The sequence below is a fragment of the Alternaria arborescens genome (assembly GCF_004154835.1).
Source record: "Alternaria arborescens strain FERA 675 chromosome Unknown contig_3, whole genome shotgun sequence".
Lineage (NCBI taxonomy): Eukaryota > Fungi > Ascomycota > Dothideomycetes > Pleosporales > Pleosporaceae > Alternaria > Alternaria arborescens.
In genome coordinates, this window is record NW_021167858.1 from 1,220,259 (window position 1) to 1,248,194 (window position 27,936).

The 27,936-nt window shown below is 51.4% G+C and overlaps 14 protein-coding genes across 14 annotated transcripts; 8 read left to right on the top strand and 6 right to left on the bottom strand.

Moving 5' to 3' along the window:
- Positions 1-45: 45 nt before the first annotated feature.
- AA0111_g1906 (Galactose-1-phosphate uridylyltransferase) lies at positions 46-1,454 on the top strand (the record flags this gene model as incomplete). Its single annotated transcript, XM_028647618.1, has 4 exons — positions 46-146; positions 198-249; positions 305-1,082; positions 1,132-1,454. The coding sequence occupies 4 exons, from the start codon at positions 46-48 to the stop codon at positions 1,452-1,454; spliced, it is 1,254 nt and encodes a 417-aa protein (XP_028510643.1).
- Positions 1,455-1,980: 526 nt separating this feature from the next.
- On the top strand, positions 1,981-2,505 carry AA0111_g1907 (hypothetical protein; the record flags this gene model as incomplete). Its single annotated transcript, XM_028647619.1, has 3 exons — positions 1,981-2,085; positions 2,179-2,253; positions 2,389-2,505. The coding sequence occupies 3 exons, from the start codon at positions 1,981-1,983 to the stop codon at positions 2,503-2,505; spliced, it is 297 nt and encodes a 98-aa protein (XP_028510644.1).
- A 197-nt stretch (positions 2,506-2,702) lies between these two features.
- Positions 2,703-3,953, bottom strand: AA0111_g1908 (hypothetical protein; the record flags this gene model as incomplete). The annotated part of the gene is made up of 1 exon (XM_028647620.1): positions 2,703-3,953. One exon carries the CDS (start codon positions 3,951-3,953, stop codon positions 2,703-2,705), a length of 1,251 nt encoding a protein of 416 aa, XP_028510633.1.
- A 1,264-nt stretch (positions 3,954-5,217) lies between these two features.
- Positions 5,218-6,713, bottom strand: AA0111_g1909 (Acyl-CoA desaturase; the record flags this gene model as incomplete). Its single annotated transcript, XM_028647621.1, has 2 exons — positions 5,218-6,477; positions 6,531-6,713. 2 exons carry the CDS (start codon positions 6,711-6,713, stop codon positions 5,218-5,220), a joined length of 1,443 nt encoding a protein of 480 aa, XP_028510634.1.
- A 2,717-nt stretch (positions 6,714-9,430) lies between these two features.
- Positions 9,431-11,311, top strand: AA0111_g1910 (Purine permease; the record flags this gene model as incomplete). The annotated part of the gene is made up of 3 exons (XM_028647623.1): positions 9,431-9,516; positions 9,567-10,682; positions 10,741-11,311. The coding sequence occupies 3 exons, from the start codon at positions 9,431-9,433 to the stop codon at positions 11,309-11,311; spliced, it is 1,773 nt and encodes a 590-aa protein (XP_028510419.1).
- Positions 11,312-11,444: 133 nt separating this feature from the next.
- On the bottom strand, positions 11,445-12,143 carry AA0111_g1911 (hypothetical protein; the record flags this gene model as incomplete). Its single annotated transcript, XM_028647624.1, has 1 exon — positions 11,445-12,143. One exon carries the CDS (start codon positions 12,141-12,143, stop codon positions 11,445-11,447), a length of 699 nt encoding a protein of 232 aa, XP_028510418.1.
- A 1,197-nt stretch (positions 12,144-13,340) lies between these two features.
- AA0111_g1912 (Long-chain-fatty-acid--CoA ligase 1) lies at positions 13,341-15,589 on the top strand (the record flags this gene model as incomplete). Its single annotated transcript, XM_028647625.1, has 4 exons — positions 13,341-13,812; positions 13,865-14,260; positions 14,310-15,442; positions 15,497-15,589. 4 exons carry the CDS (start codon positions 13,341-13,343, stop codon positions 15,587-15,589), a joined length of 2,094 nt encoding a protein of 697 aa, XP_028510483.1.
- A 473-nt stretch (positions 15,590-16,062) lies between these two features.
- AA0111_g1913 (Very-long-chain 3-oxoacyl-CoA reductase) lies at positions 16,063-17,148 on the bottom strand (the record flags this gene model as incomplete). Its single annotated transcript, XM_028647626.1, has 2 exons — positions 16,063-16,923; positions 16,984-17,148. The coding sequence occupies 2 exons, from the start codon at positions 17,146-17,148 to the stop codon at positions 16,063-16,065; spliced, it is 1,026 nt and encodes a 341-aa protein (XP_028510482.1).
- Positions 17,149-17,441: 293 nt separating this feature from the next.
- AA0111_g1914 (hypothetical protein) lies at positions 17,442-18,121 on the top strand (the record flags this gene model as incomplete). The annotated part of the gene is made up of 4 exons (XM_028647627.1): positions 17,442-17,458; positions 17,514-17,544; positions 17,603-17,807; positions 17,895-18,121. The coding sequence occupies 4 exons, from the start codon at positions 17,442-17,444 to the stop codon at positions 18,119-18,121; spliced, it is 480 nt and encodes a 159-aa protein (XP_028510481.1).
- A 416-nt stretch (positions 18,122-18,537) lies between these two features.
- On the bottom strand, positions 18,538-19,051 carry AA0111_g1915 (hypothetical protein; the record flags this gene model as incomplete). Its single annotated transcript, XM_028647628.1, has 2 exons — positions 18,538-18,912; positions 18,989-19,051. 2 exons carry the CDS (start codon positions 19,049-19,051, stop codon positions 18,538-18,540), a joined length of 438 nt encoding a protein of 145 aa, XP_028510480.1.
- Positions 19,052-19,630: 579 nt separating this feature from the next.
- Positions 19,631-21,454, top strand: AA0111_g1916 (hypothetical protein; the record flags this gene model as incomplete). Its single annotated transcript, XM_028647629.1, has 1 exon — positions 19,631-21,454. One exon carries the CDS (start codon positions 19,631-19,633, stop codon positions 21,452-21,454), a length of 1,824 nt encoding a protein of 607 aa, XP_028510939.1.
- An 825-nt stretch (positions 21,455-22,279) lies between these two features.
- On the top strand, positions 22,280-22,784 carry AA0111_g1917 (hypothetical protein; the record flags this gene model as incomplete). Its single annotated transcript, XM_028647630.1, has 3 exons — positions 22,280-22,335; positions 22,393-22,712; positions 22,765-22,784. 3 exons carry the CDS (start codon positions 22,280-22,282, stop codon positions 22,782-22,784), a joined length of 396 nt encoding a protein of 131 aa, XP_028510478.1.
- An 826-nt stretch (positions 22,785-23,610) lies between these two features.
- AA0111_g1918 (hypothetical protein) lies at positions 23,611-25,065 on the top strand (the record flags this gene model as incomplete). The annotated part of the gene is made up of 1 exon (XM_028647631.1): positions 23,611-25,065. The coding sequence occupies one exon, from the start codon at positions 23,611-23,613 to the stop codon at positions 25,063-25,065; it is 1,455 nt and encodes a 484-aa protein (XP_028510937.1).
- A 693-nt stretch (positions 25,066-25,758) lies between these two features.
- AA0111_g1919 (hypothetical protein) lies at positions 25,759-27,929 on the bottom strand (the record flags this gene model as incomplete). Its single annotated transcript, XM_028647632.1, has 5 exons — positions 25,759-25,866; positions 25,933-26,238; positions 26,302-27,093; positions 27,157-27,579; positions 27,642-27,929. 5 exons carry the CDS (start codon positions 27,927-27,929, stop codon positions 25,759-25,761), a joined length of 1,917 nt encoding a protein of 638 aa, XP_028510936.1.
- Between the last annotated feature and the right edge of the window lie 7 nt (positions 27,930-27,936).

The following is a 27,936-nucleotide window of genomic DNA, read 5'->3' on the forward strand; positions in this document are numbered from 1 at the left end:
CACCACCGTCCGCCCTGATCCCATACCAGGAACAATTTCTACATCATGACCGACCCCGTGCTGAACGACATCTCCCACAGGCGCTTCAACATCCTACGAGGAAGCTGGATACTAGTTTCTCCGCACCGCACAAAGCGACCATGGCAGTAAGCATCTTGATGGCACTGATCATCCGACAGCCCACTGAAAACCTACAGAGGCATGCAGGAGTCTCCGTCCAAGACGACCCTCCCAGAATATGACCCAGAGGTATCCCTTCGCCCGGACTCTGTCTTTATCCAACGCCAACACTAACCGTCCACAGTGCTATCTGTGCCCCTCAAACACGCGGGCAAATGGCGAACACAACCCCAAATTCGACAAAACTTTTGTCTTTGTCAACGACTACAGTGCCGTCATGGAAGAGCAGCAAGAGTATGACCCCAGTAGCAAGGACGGATCGCTCGCTTCTAGATTACTCCGCGCCGAGGCCGTTACTGGAAAGTGCTATGTTATCTGCTTTTCCCCTTCTCATAATCTCACTCTTGCCGATATGTCGCCGGCGCAGATCGTTCCTATAATAGAGACCTGGACGAACATCTACGTTGCACATCTGGATCCCAAGTCGCCACTGGCCAAGCTTGCATCCGCTACTACTCTCCCGCCCCTATCACAGGGAACTCTTGCAGTTCCGAATGCTCAGTATCGGTACATGCAGATTTTCGAGAACAAAGGCACAGCAATGGGCTGCTCAAATCCCCACCCGCACGGACAGGTCTGGACTACCACGTCCCTACCAGAAGAGCCTGCGTTGGAACTTGTACAGCTGAGTAAATACCGCAAAGAGCAAGGAGGCGCTCACATGCTCGTTGATTATGCCGAGTTGGAATCGAAAGAGAAGACCCGTACTGTTTTTGAGAACGAGAGCTTCTGGGCGGGTGTGCCTTACTGGGCAGTATGGCCGTTTGAGATCATGGTCGTTCCAAAGCAGCACAAGCGGTCGCTGGTCGACTTTACCAAAGACGAACGAGCACAGCTGGCAGAGTGTATAGCAGAGATTACGAGGCGCTATGACAACCTCTTTGAGACTCAGTTCCCTTACAGTAAGTCAACTACAGTTGGACTTGCAACACAGTGGCTAACAAAATCAAGGCATGGGTCTTCACCAGGCTCCTCTCAGTGGCACAGCTGATGAGATTGAGTCCAGCCATTTCCACATCCACTTCTATCCTCCGCTCCTGCGAAGTGCCACCGTCCGCAAATTCCAAGTTGGCTACGAGATGATGGCTGAGCCTCAGCGTGACATCACCCCAGAGCAGGCTGCAGAGCGTCTTAGGGCATGTGATGGAGAGCTTTACCGGAAGAAGCTCGAATCGGCCCCAGCCACCAACGGCGTAAATGGCGTAAACGGTGTCAATGGTGTCAATGGTGTCAATGGTGTCAACGGTGTCAACGGTGTCAACGGCGTGCACTAGAATATCGTTTGCTAACTTATTCACTTTGCGTAAGAAGTTTCACATGCACATAAGCAGTTGAGGAACTCTTAGCCTGGTAGCTCATACGCTCACTACACGCATATTAGAGACGGCGGGAGAGGTGATACCCAAGAAGAAAGCGATAAACGATACATGATAAACGTTGAGGGCTGCATATAGCGGGGCGCTGCAACGGCGTTTACAGGAAGACAGTACATTTCATAGGTTTCCAATACAAATTCATGCACAATCTTATGACCGACAGCTGTGATGAAGTGTCCATGTGTGCAAGTCCCATGTGATGTATCCTTCGGGAAACGTCATAGGGCAGGTGCCCCACTACGAACTTGATCTCGACCCCGCTACCAGCCAGCAAGGCCCCAAGCTTCTCTCCAACTAGTCCACCACAACCACCTACATCTCTATACACCCTTTACAAACTACACGTATTACAGTAAGAAGCGCCCGAAACCTACTGCCTGGAACAGGGAAATGGAGAGAGCTAATGCTTGTAATATAGACCAAAATGCCAGGAGCCAAGTACACCCAGACCTACCAAAAGGTCAGCGCCATGGGCGAGAAGCTCAAGGCGGCTGGCAAGCCGGGTCCTAGCAATGACGAACAGCTAAAGGTATGTCCTTCTTTTCTTTTGTTTCGGCTTTCCTTTTCTAGCCTAGTGTACTACTCGACCGCAGTTCAGATGCTAACTCTTGTGCAATTATAGTTGTACGCGTACGCCAAGGTAGCAGAGGGCAAAGACATCAACGACGCCAAGAAGCCTGGCATGTTTGATCTTGCTGTATGTTCTCGCATACCTTCTCTACTCCTCCGTATCCTCCGTCGTGATATACCGCCTACATACCATTTCCCATACCCGCACTCACCGGGCAACTTCGAACAGCCATGCAGCGACACAAACTGACAGCATGATTAGGGCAAGGCCAAGTACAACAAGTGGAAGGAGGTCGTTGACGCCGGAACTACGCAGAAGGAGGCCGAGGACGAGTACGTCAAGGCCGCCGAGGAGATACTGGCCAAGCACGACAAATAAGCGTCGGGTGATCGGAGAGACACTCGTGAGACTTTAGTATCACCACGGCTGTGTTATGCCATATGTAATCTTGGAAATCACAAGGACAACAAATGCTTCAATCAACGTGCTCGTATGGTCACTGTACTAGTACGCTGCTAGCGAAATTGCCCAAGAATCTGCACATACTCTACACGGCGGTTGCAATAGTGCTGTTATCAACGCCCATAGCCGCCCCAAGCGTGCCCATTCCTATCCGGTTCCATATATTGCATGGTGGCACACCAAGGCTTCTCTTCAACATTGTAAGGACGAAGCGGCAGATCGTACGGCATGCGGAAGCCTACGACAGTCTCCGGCCCCAACAACTTCGTTCCTTCTGTTGCCATCTCTGCGTTGCAATTAAGGGCAGAAAGGTCCGCAGGCTCAGGCATGTCAGCCCCAAACACTGGGATCATGGCGACTTCTTCTGATTGTGTCTGAGCATATAGGCCAGGCCAGATAACAACACCAACTTCCCATGATTGTATCCAGACCTCTTCTTTCTTGTTCACTACATCGCCCCATGCTTGTTTGCTTAGGTTGGCGCTCGTCACCATTGCCCAGTCGATGGTTCTATGCTCTTCGTCGCCGAAGCGTATGTAGGTCTTGATATGTGGTGCCGCGGGGCCACGATGCGCCTGGCGTTTCGGCAGACCACCTGAAGATACATGCTTCCAATGGCATAGTGTTGGGTGCATGTACTCTAGCTGCTTTTGTTGCTGTGCTGATTGGAGTTTCCAGTGAATTGATCCACCAGACGCATAGCCATCAAGGGAGGTGCGAATTTCTTCTGGTGTCGGGAAGATGACACTGTATCTAGGTAACAACTTTTCTGAGCTAGACCCACGTTTGGTGAAGAAAGATGATGCCTTTGTGAAAGAAGGTGGGGGTTTCTCCGAGATAACAATTTTGGCTGTCGAACAACGGGCAAGCACTGATTGGAAGTTCGAGAGCCACGTCGGTGTTGCACCCAATGTCGCTATGGAGGATATTTGGGTAACGATGTGAGGGCGCGAGTCGTCTTTCGATCTCGAAACGGGGATACCAGAAAGTACTTCTCGTAGTCCTAGCCATCCGAATGAGGTTACCGAAGGACTGGCTGCAGCAGGCTTCTGTCGTGATGGCGCACTACCGATGAAAGCTGCCCTGATACTTGCAAAGTCATAGTCTGCGAGTTGTTTAGTCAGACCATTCAACCGTTTCCCGTATGCTCTAAGATACTGCAGTAAATCGACTTTGAAGCGTTCACCGCTGCCAATAGGGTGGACCTCAAGAGGATCTATCTGTGGAGTTGCTGCCTTGACTGAAACAGGCAACAATGGCGACATCCACACTGCCTGTGTCATATTGGCCCAATCACGGTAGATCATATTGGCTGTATGAATGACAATCTGCGCAGTATCGTCATGTCGGAAGAGGATAAGCATCTTTGAGTGATCTGAATGTGCGTGTAGGAAGTCAGTGTATGTCTCACACGTGGTTCGTACATGAGCGTTACTGACGGGTGCCAAAAGGATCTGGAATGTATGCGCTCAGCAGCTCGATATTAGGATATTGTTCTGCTGTTTCCTAGGTCTTCGTTAAAATCTATAAATTAGACACGGAGTGAGGGAACTCACGAACAAGGAAATTCTGTTACTATCATCCTAGAAGATCCGTATTACGAAGTCAGTGTGTGTCTCACATAGAGTTTATACGGGACATTTCGCACCCGCTTCCAAAAGCCATGTATGATCTTTACTTTGACCATATCCCTCACATCGCTATCGAAGTGCTGCCTGGACGACATCATTATTGAAACTCATGTGGCAATTATCTTGAGCGTGCACTTACATGACAAAATCCAGATCAAACAAAAAGTTAAAGTTCCAGCATTCTTTGATCAGAGGGTCACCCAATAAATCTGACAAACTCACAGCGTCGGCATTCTGGTGTGCAGACAGCTTCTCAATTTTGGTCAGTTGTATAGGCGAAGGCAGAAACCGTGTTTCCTCTCTGCGACTACGTTCGTTATCTGGTGGCTGATTTGTGGTTAGTCCAGCCGGGCGCGACGCCAATGTTTGTTCAGGTATGCTATCGAAGTTCCAAGTCGGCGTGAACGACGGTAGCTCAGGACTTTTACGACGTGATAGTGGTGGGCTTATTGGCTTGTTGAGACTTGCGTGAACGGTAGGCTCCGCGACTTCCTGGTTCGAGGCATCATCATCAAGCTTGCGGCGTTTTGGTGGCGGAGTAATCCCCGTCTGTTGGGACGCCATCAATGAGAGTGTGATAACGGTGATGATTTTGAAGTGATGCCTGCCCTGCGCAATAAGAAAGTTGAAAACAGACTTGTTGACAGTAAGGCACGGACCAGCCGATTGGAGAAGGCAGTCACTTGCGTTAAACGAACAGGTGGAAGGAACAAAAACAAAACCCACTCTGGCCAGCTGCATAACATCACAATAGGGCAAGCATTTAGATATCTTAGGGTAAATTGTGAATGGATATCATTCTCGGTCTAGGCCGTAAAGCTCACTTTTTAAAGCATGCGCTCATCAAAGGCTACAAACATACGCCATCTAATCGTGCTGAGCCTCGTGGAGACGATGCTCGCTAGCGAACGCTGTGAAATGAAAACAGTATTATGCCTACACAAAACGAAAAGGCATCCCAAACGCCAGGAATCGCTAAATCGAAAAGGACAATGCTTTAGGCCGCGCTGGCGCTAAGCATGGGCTGCGCGACCTTGGTAACCTGGTTACCAGCCCGGATGATTGGGTTGCCTTGTTCGTCCTTGACGATGTTGACCTCCTTGTTCTCCTTTTGGGCGCGCTTCCAGATCTCGACCTCGCATCCACCACGAATGACACCCACCCTCATGGTAGAGAGTAGGTTGTGGGCAGCGTTGGAGTGGAAGTAAACACCGCCATTGAACATGGCAGTAGCGTCCTTGCCAATGCCGCTCTTGATCAGAGTCTTGCCTCCGGGGTGCTCGTTGATGAAGTCGGTAACGTCGTGTACAACACCAGCGACGGCAATCAGACCACGGCCGTTCTTAGCCTGCTCAACATAGTCGTCCCACTCGATGACAGGAAGCTGCTCAAGAGGTACACCCCAGTCTAGCTTGGCGCGCTTCTGGTCAATCTTTTTCTGGAGCTGCTGGACGCGACCCTTCTCGATCTCGTTGGCACGGAACTGCTTGAGGTTGGAGGCGAGACCGAGCTTGCTCCACAGCCAGATGGACCACTTGGTGGGGTCGTACTGGTGCCACTCGATAGCGTTACGGTAGTCAGAGGGGAACTCGTGGTGGAAGTTGTGGTAACCCTCGCCGAGGGTAACAAGGGCGGTGATGACGTGGTCCCTGGGGCTGTTGCGGTCGTCAAAGGGCTGGTCTCCGAGCCAGTGGGCAAGCGAGTTGACGCAGAAGGTAGCCTGCTGGACGAAGAAGATGCGGAGGATACCGGCGTAGATGAAGCCACCCTTCCAGTCGTTCCAGAGAAGACCAGCGACAGCCGAGGGGAAGATCAAACCCATGAAGATGACAACCTTGATGTAGTGCTTGTGCTGCCAGACAACAACGGGGTCCTCGTTCAAGTCGGTGATGTCGGTGCGGCCAATACGCTTGGGGTTCTGCTTCATGACCATCCAGCCAAGATGGCTGTAGAGAAGTCCCTTGCGGACGCTGTATGGGTCCTTGTTGGTGTCGGTGTAGCGGTGGTGGGCACGGTGGTCGCGGCTCCACCAGCGGATGGAACCCTCAACAGCACCGCCGCCAACAAGGGCAAGGAAGACGCTGAGTGGGAGAGAGGCGTTGTAGGACTTGTGTGCCCAGAGGCGATGGTAGCCAGCTGTGATGCCGAGACCAGTCCAGAAGTAGTATACGACTGCCCAGAGGGCGGTCTGCCATTTGAGAGGAGTCCAGAAGGCGGCAACGCAGCCAGCGAGAGGGATGCCGATGATGAAGGTAACCTGGGTTCGACGTTAGCCAATGCTGCGGGGTGCGTGTTTACGATCAAACTTACGTTCAGCCAGTTGACGTGCTTGTACCAGTTGGCCTTGGTGATGGGCGTGTCGGTGATGTGTGGCTTCTTAGGGTCGTACTTTGGGTTGCGGTTCGGCTCCGAGGTGCTCGCCATGGAAGACGGCTGCTTGACGTAGTCGGGGTCGACGGCCATCATGCCGGCGGTAGGCTGGTGGGAAGGCATACTGAGGGTGTGGTGGAAAGGTAGTAGTAGGGAAAGCGAGGGATGTCGAAGAGATTCGACTGGAAGCAACTAGCGGCTCAAAAAAAGATTGAGCTCCGGTTGGCTTCCGGTGGGTGTGAGTTCAAAGCTCCAACGGCAACGATGGAAAGCTTCACCACGTTCAAGTGAATGACGAGGTTGAAGGGGGGAGGGAAGGAACAACGAAAGATGTCGGGTGGGAGGGAAAGCAGAGACGGCAGCCGCTGTTAATAAGGCGGCGGAATGGTTGCAGAGTCCCAACACTGCGGGCGTGTAAGCGAAAGACTGGGACCTTGCATTGTCGCTCGAGAACCAGCAATCGCCGTAACTTTTGTCATACCAAGGCTAGCGCCGCACACTAACCGCTGTCTCAGGGTCCCGCACAGGCAAAAAGACGGAGCTGGCTGTAACAGCGCGAGAAAATTTCGGGCCTAACTGTCAAGGTCGTGCTGATCTCGGCATCGAGAACAGACCTGGGTGGCGGTGCGTGGTGCGACGTGCAGAATATCCATCAATCCCAAGCCGCCACCTTCCCCAGATTCTAGCAATCGCTGCCCCTCGGCCGCACTATCCACTTGAGAGCTCTCTGTTGCTTCTTCTCGCCCTCGTCCTGCGAAGATGATCACAAAGAGCGGTCTGGTGCAAATCTTCGGCAGCGCATCCCGGCGAGAAGGATTGCCTTACTGGGCATAGAACCTCACGCCGTGGTGATGCCACAAGTCTCGTCATCGCTAGCTCGCTACCTGTCCTCTCCGCTTCAGGCCCCGCTTGGCCACGCCTGCATTCAAAGGATGAGCCCGATTCAAGCTGACACCACCCTCGTTCAGAAGTTTGTTGATATCGCTCTGCGTCCGCACTACCGATATCTTCTGCAGCCTTACGTAGGGTGCGGCCCGCCAAACTCCAGCCAGTCTGGGGAACTTGGCTGCGACGACTTAATTCAAGCAGTGGCAAAATGCTCGTCTCCCGATGCATAGTGGAGCTCGTCCATGACTCTCGATGGCGCTTGAAGAAATTCGTCTATGCTGCAGAACGTTGGAGACTTTGAAGGGTCTTCTTCCGCTGGCGCAAAATCCCCGGCACGGCTTGAACCTCGGGTGGCCGGTCGCAAGCTCTTCTCGATTGGGATGGCGCTTCTCAACACCTGCTTTGTCTGTCTCCAAGCCATACAGACGACTTGTTCATATCAACCTCGACGCGCGCCCACCATCGCCGACTCAACACGATGCATCAGTCTGCGAATCAACGTACGCTCATCTGCCTCGGCTCCGTGGGTCTTCTGTGTCACACCCGCTGCACCCTCCAGTGTGGTCTTACGTCCATGCCATGAGGTCAGTGGTCGTCTCAACGCTTCAACGGGTAGGGCTGAAGGCAAACTGTTGGTATGCACGCGCGAGCTATGACGAGCCCTTTTTGCAAACGTTGGTTGTGGCACCCTGAATGCGTAGCCTTGTTCGACTTCTGCCAAGGCGCAATCTGTGACAAAGTCTGCCGTTGGTTATTCCTCGATGAGACGAATGCTTCTCCTCTCTCTTTGCAGTATACCAACACATCAACATAGTACCGCTTCTGTCGTCTGGGGCTACCTTGGCATGTACCGCCTGTTAACCATAGCTTAATCCAGCCAGCCAGCCAGAGGTCAGTGGTCAAAGTGTGCGAATATCAGCACGATTGCTCGAGATGAACTTGCGCTCTCCAATAGTGGGAGACTCATAACATTGTATGCTGTTGGAGCGAAACGAAGAAGCTGGTAGTAGTTTTGATGCAGTCCGCATGGAGTCTGTTGCGGTAAGTGTCAGCCTGGTTGTCAGCGAGGCTCCGATCACCGGCTGTTACGCCAGTCTTCAAGAACACGAGTCCCCCCAGAATGAATGCGCAAAGCACCGCACCATCGGGGTCCGGCGAACAGGATGTTCTGACGACGTTCGGCATTAGATCTAGATGCACATTCACTTGATTTCAGTGTGGGAGGCGTCTCCCGCAATATCTCCCGCCCTCTATCGTCGGAGTGGACCGCCCGCTAAGCGGACTCCCAGGCCTCCACAACCAATCACGTATTCCCTACCTATCAGTACAGGCGATCGCTTTAGCACATACGCGGGTGTCGCCCCCTCTGCCACTGCGAAATGCGCGCCTTAGCGACGAGTTTGCCGTGGAGAACAGTAATTGTTTCCGGCGGCTCACGACTATCTTCGGCCAGCTCCAATCTTTGGCGGTCCGTGAGTGCCTTGAATCTACGGCTAGGACGTTGTCGATGAACAATTGTGTATCGTGAGTACTGGCGCGAGAGATAATACTCCTTCTCCACATGTTCTATATAGACGAGGAGCCAGCTCCATCGGTTTGAGCCGTCACTCTAACACACATCGACTGTTCCCACTTGGACTAAGGTTTCACCATCTTCACGTCACTTCCCCGCATGTCAAACTCCAAGTGAAAGATTCGAGTCTTTCAAGAGCCATCCTAGTGGTGAGCAATTCTGCACGCGATAGCTCGTAGCCGATCAAACGTTCCATCCGACCCTCCCACTGATCGTGTAGTTCGATATCTTCAGCCACCTCGCCAATCTTATCGGGATCTTCAACATCGAGCGCATCCTTATCGGAAGTTCGACGACTAGACATATAAGAGTTGGCCTAAAACTTACACATCTGCTTCTGTTGGAACGCGCGCATCTGGCGTTCAAAGCCTGAGCAACCATGGCCGACATGATTGGTCCAGACCATACGCCAAAGCGAAGCTTCGGAGAGCAAGCAAGGCGCGCCATGAAGGCCTTCACGACCAAGTATGACCTCCTTTTGTGATTTGCCTGTAACCCTCTAACAACGTTTACAGAGATGGGTTAGTTGGCACCTACGACTACGGATTTCTCTTCCGGCCAAACCTACCTTTTATGAAGAAGGAGCGAAGAGCAGCGCCCTTTTTCGGCCTTAATGATCGTATGCCAGTACTACTAGCTCTCCTTCTCGGATTTCAGCATGCACTCGCCATGTTAGCAGGTGTCATAACCCCACCGATCATACTTGCCAACGCCGCCAATCTCAGTTCGGACCAGCAACGCTACCTTGTTTCCACTTCGCTAGTAGTCTGCGGAATCCTATCCTCGATTCAAATCACGCGCTTCCACATCTGGAAGACCCCGTACTACATCGGTACAGGTCTGATTTCAGTTGTTGGTACATCTTTTGCGACTATTCCCGTGGCGACTGGCGCGCTTAGCCAGATGTACGCGACTGGATATTGCCCAACTGCTGCTGATGGCACAAGACTACCGTGCCCTGATGGATACGGTGCTATTCTCGGTACTTGTGCAGTATGCGCGTTGCTGGAAATTGGCATGTCCTTTACCAACCCGCGTATCCTCAAGAAGGTTTTCCCACCCCTAGTTACCGGTCCTACAGTTCTGCTCATCGGTGTCCATCTCATCGAAACTGGACTCCAAAACTGGGCCGGCGGTTCCGGTGACTGCCAGTCCCGCCCGGAATCTGGACTTTTCGCGCTATGCCCCAACATCAACGCTCCTCACCCTCTTCCCTGGGGTAGCGCCGAGTTTATCGGTCTTGGTTTCAGTGTCTTCATCACCATCATCATCTGTGAGCGTTTTGGCGCACCCATCATGAAGTCCACTGCCGTCGTCATCGGACTCCTCGTCGGATGCATAATCGCTGGTGCAACCGGCTACTTTGACAAGTCTACCATTGACGCGGCGCCTGCTGTATCCTTCATCTGGGTCAATACCTTCAAGCTCTCCGTCTACGGGCCCATAGTACTCCCGCTCTTGGCGGTTTACATGGTTTGCGCCATGGAAGCCATTGGTGACATTACCGCTACCTGCGATGTTTCGCGCCTCGAAGTCGATGGCGAAATGTTCGACTCCAGAATCCAAGGTGGTGTCCTCGCTGATGGCCTGAATGGCATGATTGCTGCCCTGTGCACTATTACCCCAATGAGGTAAGTTGTGCCTATACAAAATGCATATGAGACATACACTGACTTCGTATTTGCGCAGTACATTTGCCCAGAATAACGGTGTCATTGCTTTGACTCGTTGTGCTAACCGGAAAGCTGGTTATGCGTGTTGCTTTTGGCTCATCATCATGGGAATTTTTGCTAAATTTGCTGCGGCTCTTGTCGCCATCCCATCAGCAGTTCTCGGCGGAATGACGACCTTCCTCTTCAGCGCTGTAGCCGTATCTGGTATCAGAATTATAAGCACCATGCCCTTTACCCGCCGCAACCGCTTCATTCTCACTGCGGGATTCACACTGGGTTTTGGCGCCACTATGGTTCCCGACTGGTTTGATCATGTCTTCACATACGACGGACCAAACCACGCACTGCAGGGCTTCTACAACGCTATTGTTTTGATTCTGGAGACTGGTTTTGCTGTTGTTGCTCTAGTCAATGTTATACTCAACCTTGTCTTACCAGAGGAGATTGAGGATGAAGAGACACCAGAGTTGACTGCGAATGAAGTTGATGAGCCAGCGGACAAGGAAGAGTGGGCGAGGATCAGGAAGGGAGCCACAGATGTTGAGGGACGACCGAGTTCGGATATCGAGCCTAGCAAGGCTGCATAAGCGTCGTTTGAGCTGTCTGGTTTTACAAAGAGCGAGTTTTCATGCTTCAAAGGCATGTCGGCGTTATAGTGTTCTGGTAGTTTATGTTTATAAAGAGACTGTTCATCGTCACTTCTACCCGAGGCCGCCCAGGTCACCTCACAATGCCAACGTGCACCACGAACCCACTCCCCTCCTTCAACCCCTCACCTAGCATGCTATCAGGCACCTGCCAGACATGAAAACTTCGATGAAAGCTTTTCAACCAAGTTTCAAAGACTTCTGGACTACGTAGCTGCTGCGCTATCAGACATAGCGTGGGGCTCCCACTTCCCTCTTTCAGCCTACATAGTGCAGCACACGTTGCATTGAGCGGCTCAACGAGGGCTTCGTTGTAGACACAGTCACACGCTACGATCATATCCACAGGATTGAGGTGAAAAGTGGCGTCTGTCTCCCAGTCAAGCTCCAATGTTGTGATGCGGTCGATACCGCCGCCACCACCACCACCACTCTTTGAGTGACCCTGATGTTTCTTACTCCCCCTCCCACTGTTTTTCTTCACTGGTATCACAGTACCGAGGTTTTCGGCGATGTTCTGCCGAAGCAGTTTAAGCACGTAGTCTTGATCGGTGGCCGTATAGCTTGCTATTCGGGAACCCAGGCAGAGCGCCACGATGCCTGATACGCCTGCGCCGAGCTCGAGTATGGTGGAGCTGGGCGTGATCAACTGATTTGTGAAGAGGAAGTTTGTAGGGGAAGAGATCCATGTTGCGAATAAGGGTGTGACTTTCCATACCACTGCATTAGTGTTAGTCGGCGTAACAGGAACGAAAGGCAACAGTTGTATCATAATGGCGACAATTATCATGGATTCGCTGGCCTATCTACTGCACGATAGTATAGTTCAAAAGCAACGAGCTCTTTCGTACAGAGCTACGAAGCTGACATGCTTTTTCGCGGGAACTCCCAAGGAAAGCCAGACTCAGCTGGGTTCTGAGAAAGGCTGGGACAACGCATGACCTCGGAGATCATCACAGCAGAACTTACTAGCACCAGTAGTCCCCTCGCTACGATTTGAGGTCAAGAGACCCTTTGAGTGATGAATGACCAGATCATGGCCCGCCACCGTAATCTCTAGGGTTGGGTCTTGCGAATCGATGAAACCGAGTGACTGAGAAGGGATATCTTGCGAGAACACGACGAAGGCTTCTGCATGATTTGATGAGTGATGTATTGATGATGACCACTTTGTTGTTTTTCGATATTTTCCACATTAGAAATGTGTAGGAGCGAATCGCAAGGAAAGAGCAGTACGATGAGCCGAGGACCAGCGTAGTGTTGTGATTCGATGGTGAGATTCCAGGATACCAGGGGCGTCTTACATACCTTCTTCAGGGTCCAGGATAGGTTCCGTTGCCAGAATATCCGTGATGAGACTCCGCATCTTGGCAACGCTCAGGCGACAGCGGGTTGCGAGTATGCGCACGAGCCTTGTGCCTGGTGAAGGTTGGCACTCAAGCCAAATACAGCGTCAGAAGGATGCTGCGCGGCTTGGAAGAGTCTCTGGCTTGCTTGGCCAGCTGAAGACGGGCGCAACTGCACTTGGACGACAAGTGACGTCGAGCAGGTTTCAGACACACAAACGACGTCCAGGCAAGACGACAGGAGGCTGACACGACCTGGCAAACCTTGCGATGTGTGCTGCGTTGTCGATCTTCAGTCGCATCTCGTTCGACAAGAAAGAAGTGGAGAAGCGGCTAGCCCCAGTTGCCCAGAGCTTGCGGTGGCTTAGTGAGGTCATTGCCTAAGAAGCTCGGCCGCCCAAGCAAGTCGATTTAGCGACTTGAGCATAACATAGCGCATAAGCTCCCCAACACACCAACCTCATCACATCCGCCATTCTCCGCTGGCGACGACACACTCTACTTATACCCTCTCGCTGCTGCTGGCACTTTTTGTGATACCCTTTGCCCTATACCCCCACATATACCCACGCTCAACACACACGATTGTCGCTCTGGACAGCTCCCACCCCAGAGTCGCCAAGATGCCGCAAGACCTCAAGAAGCTGATGCCCCAGGCCAAAATGCACCGGTCGGGGCCCTACACGTGCGAAGCTGCGAATGCAGAGAAGGTAGAAGGCGAGACGGTCCCGCGCCGCAACCTGGCTGCGAAAGAAGGCCTGATAATGAAGCCCCACGACAACGTAGCCACACTGTACGACGTTCTGCGACACTCAGCCGCCAAGTTCGGAAACGCAAAGGCAGTCGGTGCGCGCAAAATCGTCAACGTACACGAAGAGACGAAGAAGGTCAAGAAGATGGTCGATGGCAAGGAGCAGGAAGTAGATAAGAAGTGGCAGTACTTCGAGCTCAGCCCGTACAAGTACAAGAGCTTCGTCGAGTTCGAGAAGATGGCTCTCTCGGTAGGCTCGGGACTCAAGTCGCTCGGCTTCAACCCACAGGACAGGCTGCATCTGTTCGCCGCTACAAGCATGCAATGGCTTGCGTCCGCACATGGTAAGTACTCGCGTGTATATATGCAAAAAGCAACAACTAATTATGATTCCAGGCGCCATCTCCCAATCCATGGCCATTGTTACCGCATACGATACACTGGGAGAAGAGGGTCTCAAGCACTCCATGCTCCAGACTAACGCGAAGGTCATGTTCACAGACCCAGAGCTACTGCCCAGGCTCGTCAACCCAATGAAGGAGGCCAAGGATGTTCAAGTTGTCGTGTACTGCACCAAGAACGACCCCAAGCAGAAGGACATCGACACCCTCACCCAGGCCCACCCGCACTTGAAGGTCATAAGCTTCGACGAGCTGGTCAAGATGGGCGAGCAGAGCCCTGCAGAACCCATCCCACCCAAGGCCGACGACCTGGCTTGCATCATGTACACGTCCGGATCTACAGGTACCCCGAAGGGAGTTATGATCAAGCACCGTAACGTCGTTGCTGCTAGTATGTCACAGACCTCAAAAATCATTAACAGCCTACTGACAGCTTCTAGTTGCTGGTGTCGACGTCATCGTTGGCAAGTACCTCGGACCAGGCGATGTTCTCATTACCTACCTTCCCGCCGCGCATATTCTCGAGTTTGTCTTTGAAAATGCCGTACTCTACTGGGGCGGTACTATGGGTTACGGAACCATCAGGACGCTCTCAGACCAGTCGGTGCGCAACTGTGCCGGTGACATCCGTGAGCTGAAGCCGACTGTTATGGTCGGTGTGCCTCAGGTGTGGGAAACCATCAAGAAAGGCATCATCAACAAGGTTGAGGCAGGAGGCGCTGTCAAGAGTAACATGTTCTGGGGTGCGTACGCTGCCAAGGGCTTTCTTCTTGGCTCCGGACTACCTGGCAGTGGTATTCTTGACGCCATCGTCTTCAACAAGGTCAAGGAAGCCACCGGTGGCAGGCTCCGAATTTGCATGAACGGTGGTGGACCCATCGCGAAGGAAACCCAGCGCTTCATCTCTATCGCCATTACGCCCATGATCAGCGGATACGGTCTGACTGAAACCTGCGCTATGGGTGCGCTCATGGACCCCTTGGCTTGGAACGAGCATGCTCTCGGCGAAATGCCTGGTTCAATCGAAATGAAGCTCGTCGACTTTGCAGACGCCGGCTACTTCTCCACTAACAAGCCACCCCAGGGAGAGATCTGGATCCGTGGTGGTGGTGTTGTGGACGGTTACTTGGACATGCCTGAGGAGACCAAGGAGGCGTTTACCGACGACGGCTGGTTCAAGACTGGTGACGTCGGAGAGTTTAATGCCAACGGTGAAATCCGCATCATCGACCGTAAGAAGAATTTGGTCAAGACGCTCGCTGGAGAGTACATTGCGCTTGAGAAGCTCGAGTCTGTCTACCGCTCAGCGCCCATTGTTGCCAACATCTGTGTCTATGCTGCGGAAGACCGTCAGAAGCCTGTCGCTATTATCGTGCCTACCGAACCGCAACTCAAGAAGATTGCATCGGCAGAAGGTGTCAGTGGCGACTCTTTGGAGGAGCTAGTTCACGATAAGAAGATTAACTCTGCTGTGCTCAAGCAATTACAGCAAGCCGGTCAAAAGGGCGGCCTGGCTGCCTTCGAGATGATTGAGGGTGTTGTATTGGCAGACGAGGAATGGACACCACAGAACGTAAGTACCAATGCGACACGCAAGTAAACCTACAACATGCTAACAACATATCAGGGTCTCACCACTGCTGCACAGAAGCTCAACCGCAAGGGCATCTTGAAGCAATACCAGAAGGAAGTTGACCAGGCTTACGGCAAGTCGTCGTAGAGGCATGCCGTCAGAGGCGCGAAAACGACGTTAGGCATCATATCTTGTTGCAATGCTTGGGTTGTTGGCTATTTTCTTATGATTATATGAACCCAGTTGCAGAGTTTTCTATTCTGAGTGGCGGAGCAAGCGTTGTAATTATATCCTTGAGGCTATAGCATGGCGCAAAGCTTTTGGTTGTTTGAATGCGTAGTGTACTTCCGGTACTATCCATAAGTTTCCATCCATGCTCACTAAAAATGACGAAGAACTGTTCCTTTGTGCGTTTATACATTATATCGACATACGAGGGGTGGAAGGTGGTGAGAGCCGTCTCATGTCGCTTCGTAGCGGCTTCGTTCCTCGGCTCGTGTGAGGTGAATTGTGATGGGAATCAAAGGTAAGGACTTTTTGTATGGGCGCACATATAGGCAAGTATAGATAGTATATCCAATGGGTTCAACGTTTTACTGCGTTGATAGCTGTGCGCCATCTTATTGCTTCTTGGCGTCCCTCTCAGCCTTCCGGAGCGCGCGTTTCCGGATGTTCTCGTGCATGCCCCTGTTCACCTTGACTACAGTATCCGAGCGCTCACCCAAGAAGCGCGAGAGAAACCAGTGCATAAGTCCGTGACTCCAGTATGGCGTACTTGTAAAAGCCACACCCTGTGCACCCCCACTTCTTCCAATCTTGCTCAGTGTGGCGTTTACGAACTGCTTGGGGTTCGGCACAAGGGCGGATGTCTTACGGATCTTGGACATGGCGGTGGTTACGAGGTGGGATTGGACGCACTGAACGTATACGCCATGGGGCTCAAGCTCAGAAGCAAGCGCGGTGGACCACTGTTGTAGGAATGCCTTGCTGCCAGAGTAGGTTGCGAGGAGGGGCGTGGGGAAGAAACCGCCAAAGGATGCCATGGTGAGGACAAGGCCACGCTTGCGAGACATCATGCCGGGGGTAACAAGCTGCGTGACGCGTAGCGTAGCCATACAGTTGATCATGATGATGTCGTTCATTTCCTGCTTGGGTGTCTCGACAAATGGCACGGGGATGCTGTGGCTCAAGCCGACGTTGTTGACCAGTATGCTGACATCCAATCCTTCGATGAGCTTCTTCATGTTGTTGTAGTCGGCATCCTTGTTCAGCGCAAAGTCCATGGCCAGCGTCTTGACGGCGATTTTGGGGCCATACTTGGAGGTGATGTCGGCAGAGAGGGCATCGAGCTTGGATTGCGTGCGCGAGACGAGGATGAGGTTGTAGCCCTTTGCTGCAAGGGAGAGGGCGAACTCCTTGCCAATGCCGTCTGAAGCCCCAGTGATGAGTGCCCAGGTACCGCGGGGTCCGAAGGTGCTAAGCTGGCGGGGGGTTAGGTATGCTCTGGGCAAGTGGTAGAGTCATGTGGAAAGGCTGCATACCGATTTTCCTGGAAGCACGAACAAGCTCAGGAGAACCCGGACAGTGCTGACAATGGGTGCTGCGAAGGATGCAATGCCGACAAGCAAGAAGCCATAAACGGCAGCCTGCACAAAGGAGTTGCTCGCATCGATGTGAACACCAAACGGCTCGAGGATGCCTGCCATGATGGGCGGATGCTAGAGTGACCAGAGGTTGGTGGTTGGGGAGGTGAGGTCAAGGAAGAAACGCAAGCGGCTGCAGCACCCAAGTTCGCACGCTCTGTCAGTCGTCGCGACTGTCTTCTCACTTCTCGCCTGGCTTCGCTCTAGGCCCTGCCGAGGCTGGCGGGACTAGCGCGGCGCTAGGCTTCGGCACCGGAGAAACCTGTCGTCCACACTTGCTAAGCGTAAGCGAAAGTCAGAGTGGAAATTGTGTCCAGCAACATCGAAAGCTCGACAATACCACCCGACCCGCAACCATGGCGACCGAACTCACGTACGTTGTGCGAACCCGCGAACAAGACTGTCGACAAATGCTGATTGCGAAATAGTGTCCAGTCGGAGCGCGCTTTCCAGAAGCAGGTACTAGACGCCCGTTTCGCGATTTCCCAGCACACACGGTACTAATGCGATGCGATAGCCTCACATCTTCCTCAACCACAAGGTCGGCGGACCCCGCAAGAACACCCGCAACAGGAGATGGTACAAGGACGTCGGTCTGGGTTTCCGTACCCCCAAGACCGCCATTGAGGGTACCTACATCGACAAGAAGTGCCCATTCACCGGCATGGTCTCCATCCGTGGCCGTATCCTGACCGGAACTGTCATGTCCACCAAGATGCACCGTACGTGAATACCCAGGTCTGGAGCGCACACAGGGCTCGGCCAGCACCACAAGAAAACGCTTGGCAATGGGGACTAACGCAGTGCAGGCACCTTGATCATCCGCCGTGAATACCTTCACTTCATCCCCAAGTACTCCCGTTACGAGAAGCGCCACAAGAACCTCGCCGCACACGTTTCTCCCGCTTTCCGTGCTGAGCCCGGTGACCAGGTCGTCGTTGGCCAGTGCAGGCCCCTCTCCAAGACCGTCCGTTTCAACGTTCTCCGTGTCCTCCCCCGAAAGGGAAAGGCTGCTAAGCAGTTCAACAAGTTCTAAGTGCATAGAAAAGGGATGGTGTAACGGTTCATGATCAACAACGGAAAGAAACTTGGTTGAGGCGGAGCGTGATGGTTTTCGATATGGTCGTCAAAACTCGGCATCAAGGGTTGAGGAATCGGAGTCCCATGGGCCATGTATGTTTCTTCAGCTACGATCAATGAAAGTCCTCGAGTGGTCAAACAAGCCACCGAGGCGGGTCAAAAAGTCCATTGCTATTTGTACTGGATCGTGATGACTTCTAGTCAACGTAGCTCGCGTTGGGAACTCTAGTTCTCTTCATGCTCCGACCCTACCATGACATGCCCTCGATCTAGGTCGTGTGAGAATATTCCATGCATCAAGGTATCCGTGTATAGATTAACATTACATCACCATCTTTTATATCAATACCCAGTGTTCTTCCCCCTGTCTCTCTAAGCCTTTACGTAGAAATTCCACTGCATGAACATCCAGATCAGACTTGAAGTCGCTACCATCACCGGTCCAGCCAACGGCTTTCCCCATCTTGTCGTCCCGAACACGAACCATTCACTCATGAAGTGTCCCCATGCTACGGCATAAGTGGCGATAGCCAATTGGTAGAAACTAGGGTTGTTGATGTTGTAGGCAGCGTAGAAACGTACCACGCCCGTCAAAAAGGTCCATGTCCCAAACGTGCGTGAAGAGAGAGCAGTTACGTGTTTTGGCGTGGTAGGTGGTGGGTCAATTGGAGTAGGGTTGTAGACGCGCGAGGTGAAGGACAGCGTGGAGTAGCATTGGATGCTGTTTCCGATGGAGATCAGAGAGACCTGCGGAGATTGTTAGCTGGCCTATTGGAGAGACGCTGTAAAGGTGACAATTGTAAGGTTGCAGAGCAGAACGTACGATCAGAAGCCATTTAGGTAGCAGACCCTCTGATTGAGGGAGGTAGGATTGCAGCACGTCCATTACAGTGAGAAATTGGGTGCTTAGATGGCAGTACAGAGCTCGGGAATTTGTGCGCACGTCGAGCGTTGGATTTGGGACGTTTGGGACGTGTTCAGCCTGGTACAAACGCGAGAGCACCGAAAGGTCTTGGTCTGTGCCCCTGAGTCGAAGACATTTGGATTCATTCCTCAACTCGCAGTCATGGACCTGTTCTCGCAATACGGGAAAAAGAAAAGACCAGAGTTTCAGCGACTAAATACAAGCATTCTATGTGAAAGGGTAATAGGAACGCGTGTTGAGGAAACGGGGTCACGCATAGTTGGAGGTGCACAACGCGCGTCTAAAGTAAGACCAGACTGTGTAACGATAAATTGAAAAGTGCTACTAAGGAGATTGATATCTGAAGTACCACTGCTACTACGTTATCATTCAACAATGTGCTCAGTGGAAAATTGAGGCACCAGCGCGAGGTTGTAGATACGAATGCTTTTATCGATAAAGCTTAGAGAAAATACTGATGCTTCAATATCTCGCCCCAGTCCATAATGACCATCACGATATTTCTTATGCATATATTACGCGCCGGAGGTGATTATGCTCATGTCTTTACAAAATGGATCAGACGATGACCACCATGATGAGGAGAGGGGCGACCCTGTATCCGGCGCGGCAAACACGGATGAAGAAGCCCACCTGTTAGGAAGGGAAGAGTTGGATTTTGAGGATTATATGCCACCTACGCGTGCCAGTCGACACACATTCTTGAGTTTCTTGCGCAGTCCAGAGCCGCCTCGCGTCCAATCCATACAGCCGATCTTCCCGTCGGTTCAAGCGCGCCCAGTACAGTGGCTTGAAGCATACAGGCTCAACAACCCTATTTCGCTCGCTGTCGTGCTGCTCGTGTGGCTCCTGGTTTTCATATGGTTTCTGACTGCCCAATTACCGCTTCGAGATGGGGACGGCAACAGTGTGCTCAACCTCGACTGCACAGATACACTCTGGAAACGAAAGAACGAATGCGGTATCGACGGAATCAATTGCCGGCCCTTCAGCGACTATTCTCTCGCCTTCCAGTGTCCAGCAAAGTGTGGAGGTGTGCAGATCCTGAATCCGCACGTTGTTGGGCCGCTTGAAGTAAATTATCGGCCTCTTGTCATCGGCACAGAAGTTTATCGTGGAGATAGTTTCATCTGTGGCTCAGCGATCCATGCTGGGATCGTAGATGATCAGAAAGGTGGTGCTGGTCGTATAACCCTCGTTGGCAACTATGACAATTTTGCCAGTACTAAGCGCCACGGCATCGAATCCTTGCCTTTCGATTCCTACTTTCCGCTAGCTTTTTCTTTGGCTTTCGATGACAGCTTCCAGGCCATCTCTGATCCTCGATCAGCATTGCTTCCCATCTCGATTCTATTTACTGCCGTACTTGCTATATTCTCCACATCGCCAAAGATCTTCTTTCCAATCTTTACTCTCATATTCGCCCATGTGAGCTTTTTTTCTGATCCACCATCGGCATCGTATCACAGTACCACTGTACTGCCAGATCACATATCCATGTTCGCAAAACGACTTTTACCGGCAATGTTCGTAGCAGTAGTGTTGTACTCTACTGTCATTAAGCGAACCTTGTCTGGGCTGACTGCTCAGTTTGAGAAAGCAATCTTCTGGCTTGGTGGATTCTGGATTGGGGCGTTATCAAATTACACCTTTGATTGGATACCTATATCGCGACTTACGGCACACGATCTGGAACAACAACCGGGGGCGAAGATAGCCTTGGCCGTAATTATTGTGGTACTGGCAGTAATCATTGTGGGTCAAGTATACTACTTCTGGCTCGAAGGCCGCCTGCTCCGATACCTCGGCTTGTACGGAATTTTCGTTACCAGCATCTTAATATGCTTGGTTATACCAGGTGTCAATCTGAGAATCCACCATTACATTCTTGCGATGCTGTTGCTGCCCGGAACCAGCCTCCAGACACGGCCATCCTTGCTCTACCAAGGCATTCTATTGGGCCTCTTTATCAATGGAATAGCGCGTTGGGACTTTGACTCTGTTCTGCAGACTTCTGCAGCACTTCGCGATGATGCAAAGTTCAACTCGGTCGTTCCTAAGATACTGAATGCTGTTATCGAGTCCGATACCGAGGGGACCGTTGCGACATTTTCGTATGATGTACACCCGATCGGAGTTAACGGTATAAGTGTTTTAGTAAACGACGTTGAGCGCGATCGTACGTTCTACGAAGGTGGGCTTGTTGCGGCTTCCTTCAAATGGGATCGGCCAATTGACAAAAGGGTAAATGAATACTTTCGTTGGGCATATGTCATAGACGGGCGAACGCTTGACTATTCGAGGCCAATTACATGGTATGGTACTGGTACGTGGAGCAATGGAGGCTCGGTGGAAAAGAAATGAGAACTGTTGGCTGCACTGTTGCAGCTATAAGATTACCCAAGGCCTAGGCTCATGTTAATGTGGCATGTTGGATCTCCATGGTCTCATCTCTTCGAAAATTCCAACCGTTGTAATCAAGAGAATACGCGGGGGTTTGGTTGTTGTTATCTTTCGGATTTGGAGACCCGTCATTTGCTATAGGTGGCATCGAACCATGGTATCAACCCCATAAACCCCGCCTTCATCGTCACAAAGCCCACATCACTATACGGTTCAGCCACGAGAGACAAGTTTATCCAAAGGCATCTACGCAGCTCTTCTTCTTTCATCATTTCCTCCTTCCCTTCCTCCCAGACCAACCTAGCCTTCACTCACTACTATCCAAAATGGTAAGTCGCAACTGTCGTATGCTTCAGCTACAACGCACATTACTTCGCCCAAATGGATGACTGTCTTGTTTGAACCAGTTGTATGGTTTTTCTTTGACAATCACAGGGTGTTCTTCTCTCATGCGTCCACAAGTTTGCAATCTATACTGAACTTCAAGTAGCACGGAATACTCCTCACAGCCACCGCTGCGCTTTCCACACTGGTTCCTCGCCAGATGCGAAACTGCCCCTCTACACCAACATGTCCTCGATGGAACGGCTGTGTATCAACCTCCACCAACGGTGCTGTATTCCAGCTCAGCTGTGCAACCGACTACAACGGCCCCGTCATTGACGCTGCGCAGGTGAATCAAAATCGAAAAGAAGTCCCGATGAAGTACTCACATCAATTTAGGCCGATGCGTTCGTCGACTGCGGAGATGCTTGCTCTCGACGTTCCGGTTGTGTTGCATTCAATATGAAAGATGGTTTCTGTTACCTTCTTGGCAAGCCCGTTGGAACTGCCCGAATCTCGTGGGTCGATCGCTAGCGCATCGGTACCTCTTAAAACTGTTCTGACATATTCTACAGCTCCAACAACGTAAACGCCGGCGTAGAACTCAAGGCTCCGACCGACCCAGAGCTAGCTCCTGGCTCTTCGACGTGCACTACGGTGATTGACTGCCCCACCAACGACAAGTGTAGGTACCTTACCAACAGCAAGTCATTCATCGCCGAATGCAACTATGACTACTATGGCGGAGACATCGCTCTCAAGTCAACTGATACCATGACAAAGTGTGTGGATGAGTGCGCCATCTTCCCAGGATGTGTTGCCGTCACTTGGGTTGACAGCAACTGCTACCTCAAGAACAATAACACCAAGACCGTCTACAACAACGACGTGGATAGTAAGTAGTTTGTGTACTTCCTGTTCCTCTCATGAAGCTAACACAAGTTCAGGTGTCGTCCTTGAAGTCTAAATTTCACGTTAGGAAGAGAAGCCAGATACTGTCAACACCGCGCGATATCCCCGAATGAATGAACACATTAGCGCCAGACGAATCTGGGGTCGAAGAGGGTGTGGATTATTGGACTTTCTAGGTCATTGAAACATCTTGTGGCTCTCTTGCCTTCTTACCTTACTGCATAACGACCCACGTTCATGCTATGTCAACCAAGCAGTGAATAATAGGAACTAAACATTCATTTCGGTATCCATCCTCGAGTGCAGTATCGATGCTTTCGTAACTCTTGCATGCCGCAAATATATAGACGGAGGTGTTAATGCTTGATACGCTTATCATGAGCTGGCTTTAAGGGCTAATCGTAGTGTCGAGGAGTTAGGCTGATGTCTAATGCTAGGGCAAAAGGAAAGTAGATCGACAGTAACATGATCAGAGCGACCATTTTGCCGTGATATACCCGTCATTTAGTCTTGATAAATTTAGCGACTATACAAGCCTCTCGCTGCAATCGAGCATTTCCTACGTTTTCTCTAATCTTTTCCCGTGCGTACGTTCGTGGTTATACATGACGTCATTGTACGTTACTGAGTAGCGTAATCCAAAGAGATCTATGGATAGTCCCCCCAAAAAATCTGCGATACAGAGTAGGATAAGATGCTTTAGCGAGAACGTTGAAGATGAGACTGTGGCCTCGGGTTCGGGCGCAAAGGTGGCGGCGACCATGATCGCCGTTGATAGCCACCCCACTAACGGCGATGGTGACTCAACCAACCACGACCTATATAATTAAGATGATAAGCACGAGAGCTTCAATGTAGCCTTACTCTCAATTACCATCTCGATGGCGCTCCAAAGCTTCTTTATCAGCGCTATCGCAGCCTACCCCACAGTGACCTTATTCTTTGCACCGTTCCTGCTCCTGTTCATTCGTTCCATATATCGCGTCTATTTCCACCCGCTATCTCACATTCCAGGACCATTGTTACCCAGGTTGACTAGCATATTCCTCCATTATCACGCTTATATCGGGGATGAAGCAAGCACAATTCACAAGCTCCACGAACGGTACGGCCCGTACGTGCGTGTCGCACCCAATGAAATTGACATAAGCGACGCGGATGCTATACCTGCAATCTATGTTTCAAAAGGAGGGTTTCCAAAAGCGGCATGCTACGCTAATTTTGATATCGACGGCCACAAGACTATCTTCTCGACGGTTGATGCGGATTACAGGAGTCCGAGGGCAAAAGCCGTAGTCCCACTGTTCTCTACCAAAGCGCTCAGAGAGAACGAGAAGGCTATCTGGGGGTGCGTGGATCGCATGATCGAGCGGCTAAAGGAAGAATCAAAGACAAGAAGGCCGGTCAACGTGCTTAATCTGACGCGAAGCTTGGCAGTAGACGCAGTTTCCACGCATCTTTTCCGGGAGAACTACGATGGAGTCAGCGAGCGCGGTCCCGTGCTCAGTGTTAGCGCATTCGTAGACGCATTTGTAGCGGTCGGCCGCTTCTTCTACCTTCCAAATATCGCTTTCGTATGGCTAGAATGGGCCGTCGGTAAATGGATGCCCGACCCTGAGACCGACGATAGCATGATGCTGGTCGACAAGTTTGTCTCTGCCTTGGTAACCAACACCTCCGAGAAGTCAACGACCTATCCAGGACGTCTACTAGCCGCCGGGCTTAGCGACTCGGAAGTCAAAGCGCAGTGCAAGGATCTTGTCTTTGCGGGCACAGATTCTACGGGAATGAACTTGGCTACGATCATGCTGAATCTAGCATGTTATGCCGAGAAATACGAGAGACTAAAGGAAGAGATCAGGAGTAATGCTGCCCTTGGTTCTGATGCACAAGAAGTCCAAGCGTTGCCCTACCTCAACGCTGTTGTCAAGGAGGGTCTTCGAATTAGCATGGCCAATCCGACGCGTTTGCCTCACGTTGTACCTACGGGAGGCTGGACTTTCAAATCCACCTACTTCCCTGCTGGCTCTGTTGTCGGCTGCTCGGCCTATGAGCTACATTTCAACCCGACTGTCTTCCCCGAGCCTCGCAGTTTCAAGCCCGAGAGATGGTTAAACCCGACGGAAGCGATGTCAAAGTATTGGTTCGCATTTGGGGTAGGTAGCCGAGCGTGTATCGCAAGAAATTTGGCAACCTTGGAGTTACAGTTTGCGACAGAGCGATTAGGGAAGAGTGGTGTCCTTGATGGAGCTAAAGTGATGCAACAGGAAGTTGAAATCTATGAGTGGTTCAATTCAAAAGTGAAAGGCGAGAGAATTGACTTGGTCTGGGGGTAAACAACAAGGCTCTTTGATGCATTTGGCTGCATGGAGTCTTCGGCGTACAGAATCAATAGACACTTCATGAACAGAAGAAAGCTGAACTCTTGATACCGATGCCTGTGCGTGCTGCCGTTTGATCGGAAAAATCTCACAGGTTTATTATTTCATGTATCATCATAGCTCTTGCACCTGAATAGAAGAGACCAAGGAAACAGCAACACAGAGAACCACACGATACAGCAAACACGATTCTTGGGGTGACACCTCTAGTGCAGAGCAGCATTGACGGAGTGAAAATCAATCGAACAAGTGACCTCTTCCTAGGGCTTTAGATCAGCGACAACTCTACCAGGGGTTGTCAAAGCAAGAAGTAATGTGCCTCGGTGAAAGGTAAAAGACAATTGATGAACACACACATGTATTGAGGCAAACAGCTCGAGAAACTGTAGAAAATGTGTGGTATTCAGAAGCAAAAGTAAACGCTATCAACAAGTACAAAGTAACAAAGGTGAAGAGAGAAAGGAGGAGAAAGCAGTACGTAAAGATCCTGGTGCGTGTTTGCACCATTGTCAATCTGAGCTGCGCGATCGACAAAGCATGAAAGGGGACAAACAAGGGAAACCCAACAACTCAGCTATCCCATCAGTTGGTGTCATTGTGAGATGACTCAGTTGCGCCATGTAGAAGAAAGATGCCCGCCAAATCGGTTCAGGGACGACACTTCTCGCCAGTCTCGAAGCACATCTCGACAACCTCGCGAGCTCCATTATGAAAGCACCTCTTCTTGGTGCCGCAGGTGAACTGCCAGTCACACATCTATAGAAGTCAGTCAACAGAACAAACCAATAAAGATCAGTATGCAAAGAAAAAAGTGTCACCTACTCCGCAAGATTCGTCATCGACCTCGCACAGATAACAGTCCTCCTCAGCAAAAGCAAAGTTTGGCCTAGTACCATTGGAGACTGCAGGCTGTAGGTGGCTGGCTGAAGCATTGGAAGTTGAGTCTTCGGCGTCATCGAGTACCAAAAGCATAGCAGCGGAGCCGAGGAAGTCGCTGGGAGTCATGGATGCATCGTTTGCTTTGAAAGCTTTGACATCCTCTGGCACACTCACACAAACCTCCGATCCGCTAACGGCGTCTTTGCAAAGAAAGTAGAAGCAATCTTCGTCGCAAGCAAAATCGCATCCCTATTGTTAGCTGAAGTCAGTCAAGAGTTCTGCGAGCACACGAGAATCGATGTGTTGACTTACATCACACTCCGTGTTACCGTCGCAAGTGTTGCAAGTTGTTTTGGCCATGGTAATATCACGAGAAGACATAGGCGCAGGAGTATGTACCGCACGAACTGATCTGGCTACCGTATGTGTCGCGGTTGTGATCATGGTCATAGGAATCTCGATCACAGATGGGGAGCGCGAAGCAGTAACAGTTGGGGGCTGTATGACAACGGTGGAAGCTGGATCCTGATAGTGGTAGACGATGGTGGAGGCCGGCTTTTCCACGGTGACGGTGCTGGGTTGAGGACGCTGGCGAGTTATTGTCACAGTGCTGGGTTGAGGACGTTGAGGAACCACTATCACAGTGCTGGTTTGGAGACGGGGAGAAGATACAATGATCGCACTGTTCTGCGGAGCCTGGGGGTATACAGTGACGGTACTAAGTGGAATGGGAGGTACCGAAAGGATGGTCGTAGTGATCGTCGTGGGGTCCTGAGGGACTGCGACGACAGTGGTGGTACTAGCAGGAGGGACAGATGCAGTAACCGTGACAGCTGGAGGTGAGGGTATAATCGATATGGTGACTGTGGAAACCGAGGGAGGAGGAATTGTCGAGATGGAGGTTGGGTAAAGTACGGTCTGCGTCGTAGTTGCAGTTCCTGGCTGGGGCATGACGACAACAGTTGTTGTTTCGCTTGGTGCTGAAGCAGAGATATTGAAGCTGGGAGGCTGCCACTTCGAGCGAATGCTCATGCAAACGGTCAGGTGAGCAGCCAAGTCGTTGCACACGAACTTCTCACATTCAGCGCAGTCGTTGTGACATTCCTAAGCAAAGCAGGATTAGCAAGCCATCGTGTAACACTAGGGTCTACGGAACAATCAACATACCGGGCAGGTCAATGCGTCACAGGGCATACACTGCGACTGTTTGAATGCAGCATTGCGACGAACATGTGGCTGACTACCGACACCATTGGAAGCTACTTCGTCGCGAGGGGCTAGTACACTGCGTCTCGGGGGAAAGACCATTTGTGTGATCGTGTTTGTGGCGGCCGTACTTGTGATGGTGATGGTGGAATCGAAAGTTGGTGTAGGCGGCACAATGGAACTGGTCTCAACACTGGTGCTGGTAACGGTCTCGTAGATGGTGGCTGTGACGCCTGGGATATCAGTGACGCCTGTGTGATTGCGAATGGCCTCAGCAAGCTCTGGCTGGATATCGAAGCAATGTGTTTGATAGCGCAAATATCCATCTTCGCATTGGTAGTGGTCGCAGTCTCGGCAACTGAATTCTGAAAGATTTTCACAGTACTACCAGTCAAAGTCAGTAAGGGCTCTGTATATCAATAGACGGGGAGAGTAGAGCATCATACATCGCAAGGGTCTTGGCTTGTACACTGCTTGCACGTAGCCTCCGACAGGGTAATGGTGCGAGACGATAACGAGTCGGCAGACGAGTCAGCAGCGATATCACTGTCCTGATAGTAGGAGCAGTAGTTGTTCGCGTCGCAGCCAATGTGCCAGTTGCCATCTACAGGGGTGGATCGGGTCGTAACAGCATCTGCGGAGCTACTGGTTGAAGTTGACAGGATTGTCAGACCGGCTGGCGTGGCGGCACCGACAGCGATGAAGCCAGCGATGACGCTAGTAGTGAGACGCATAGCGGAG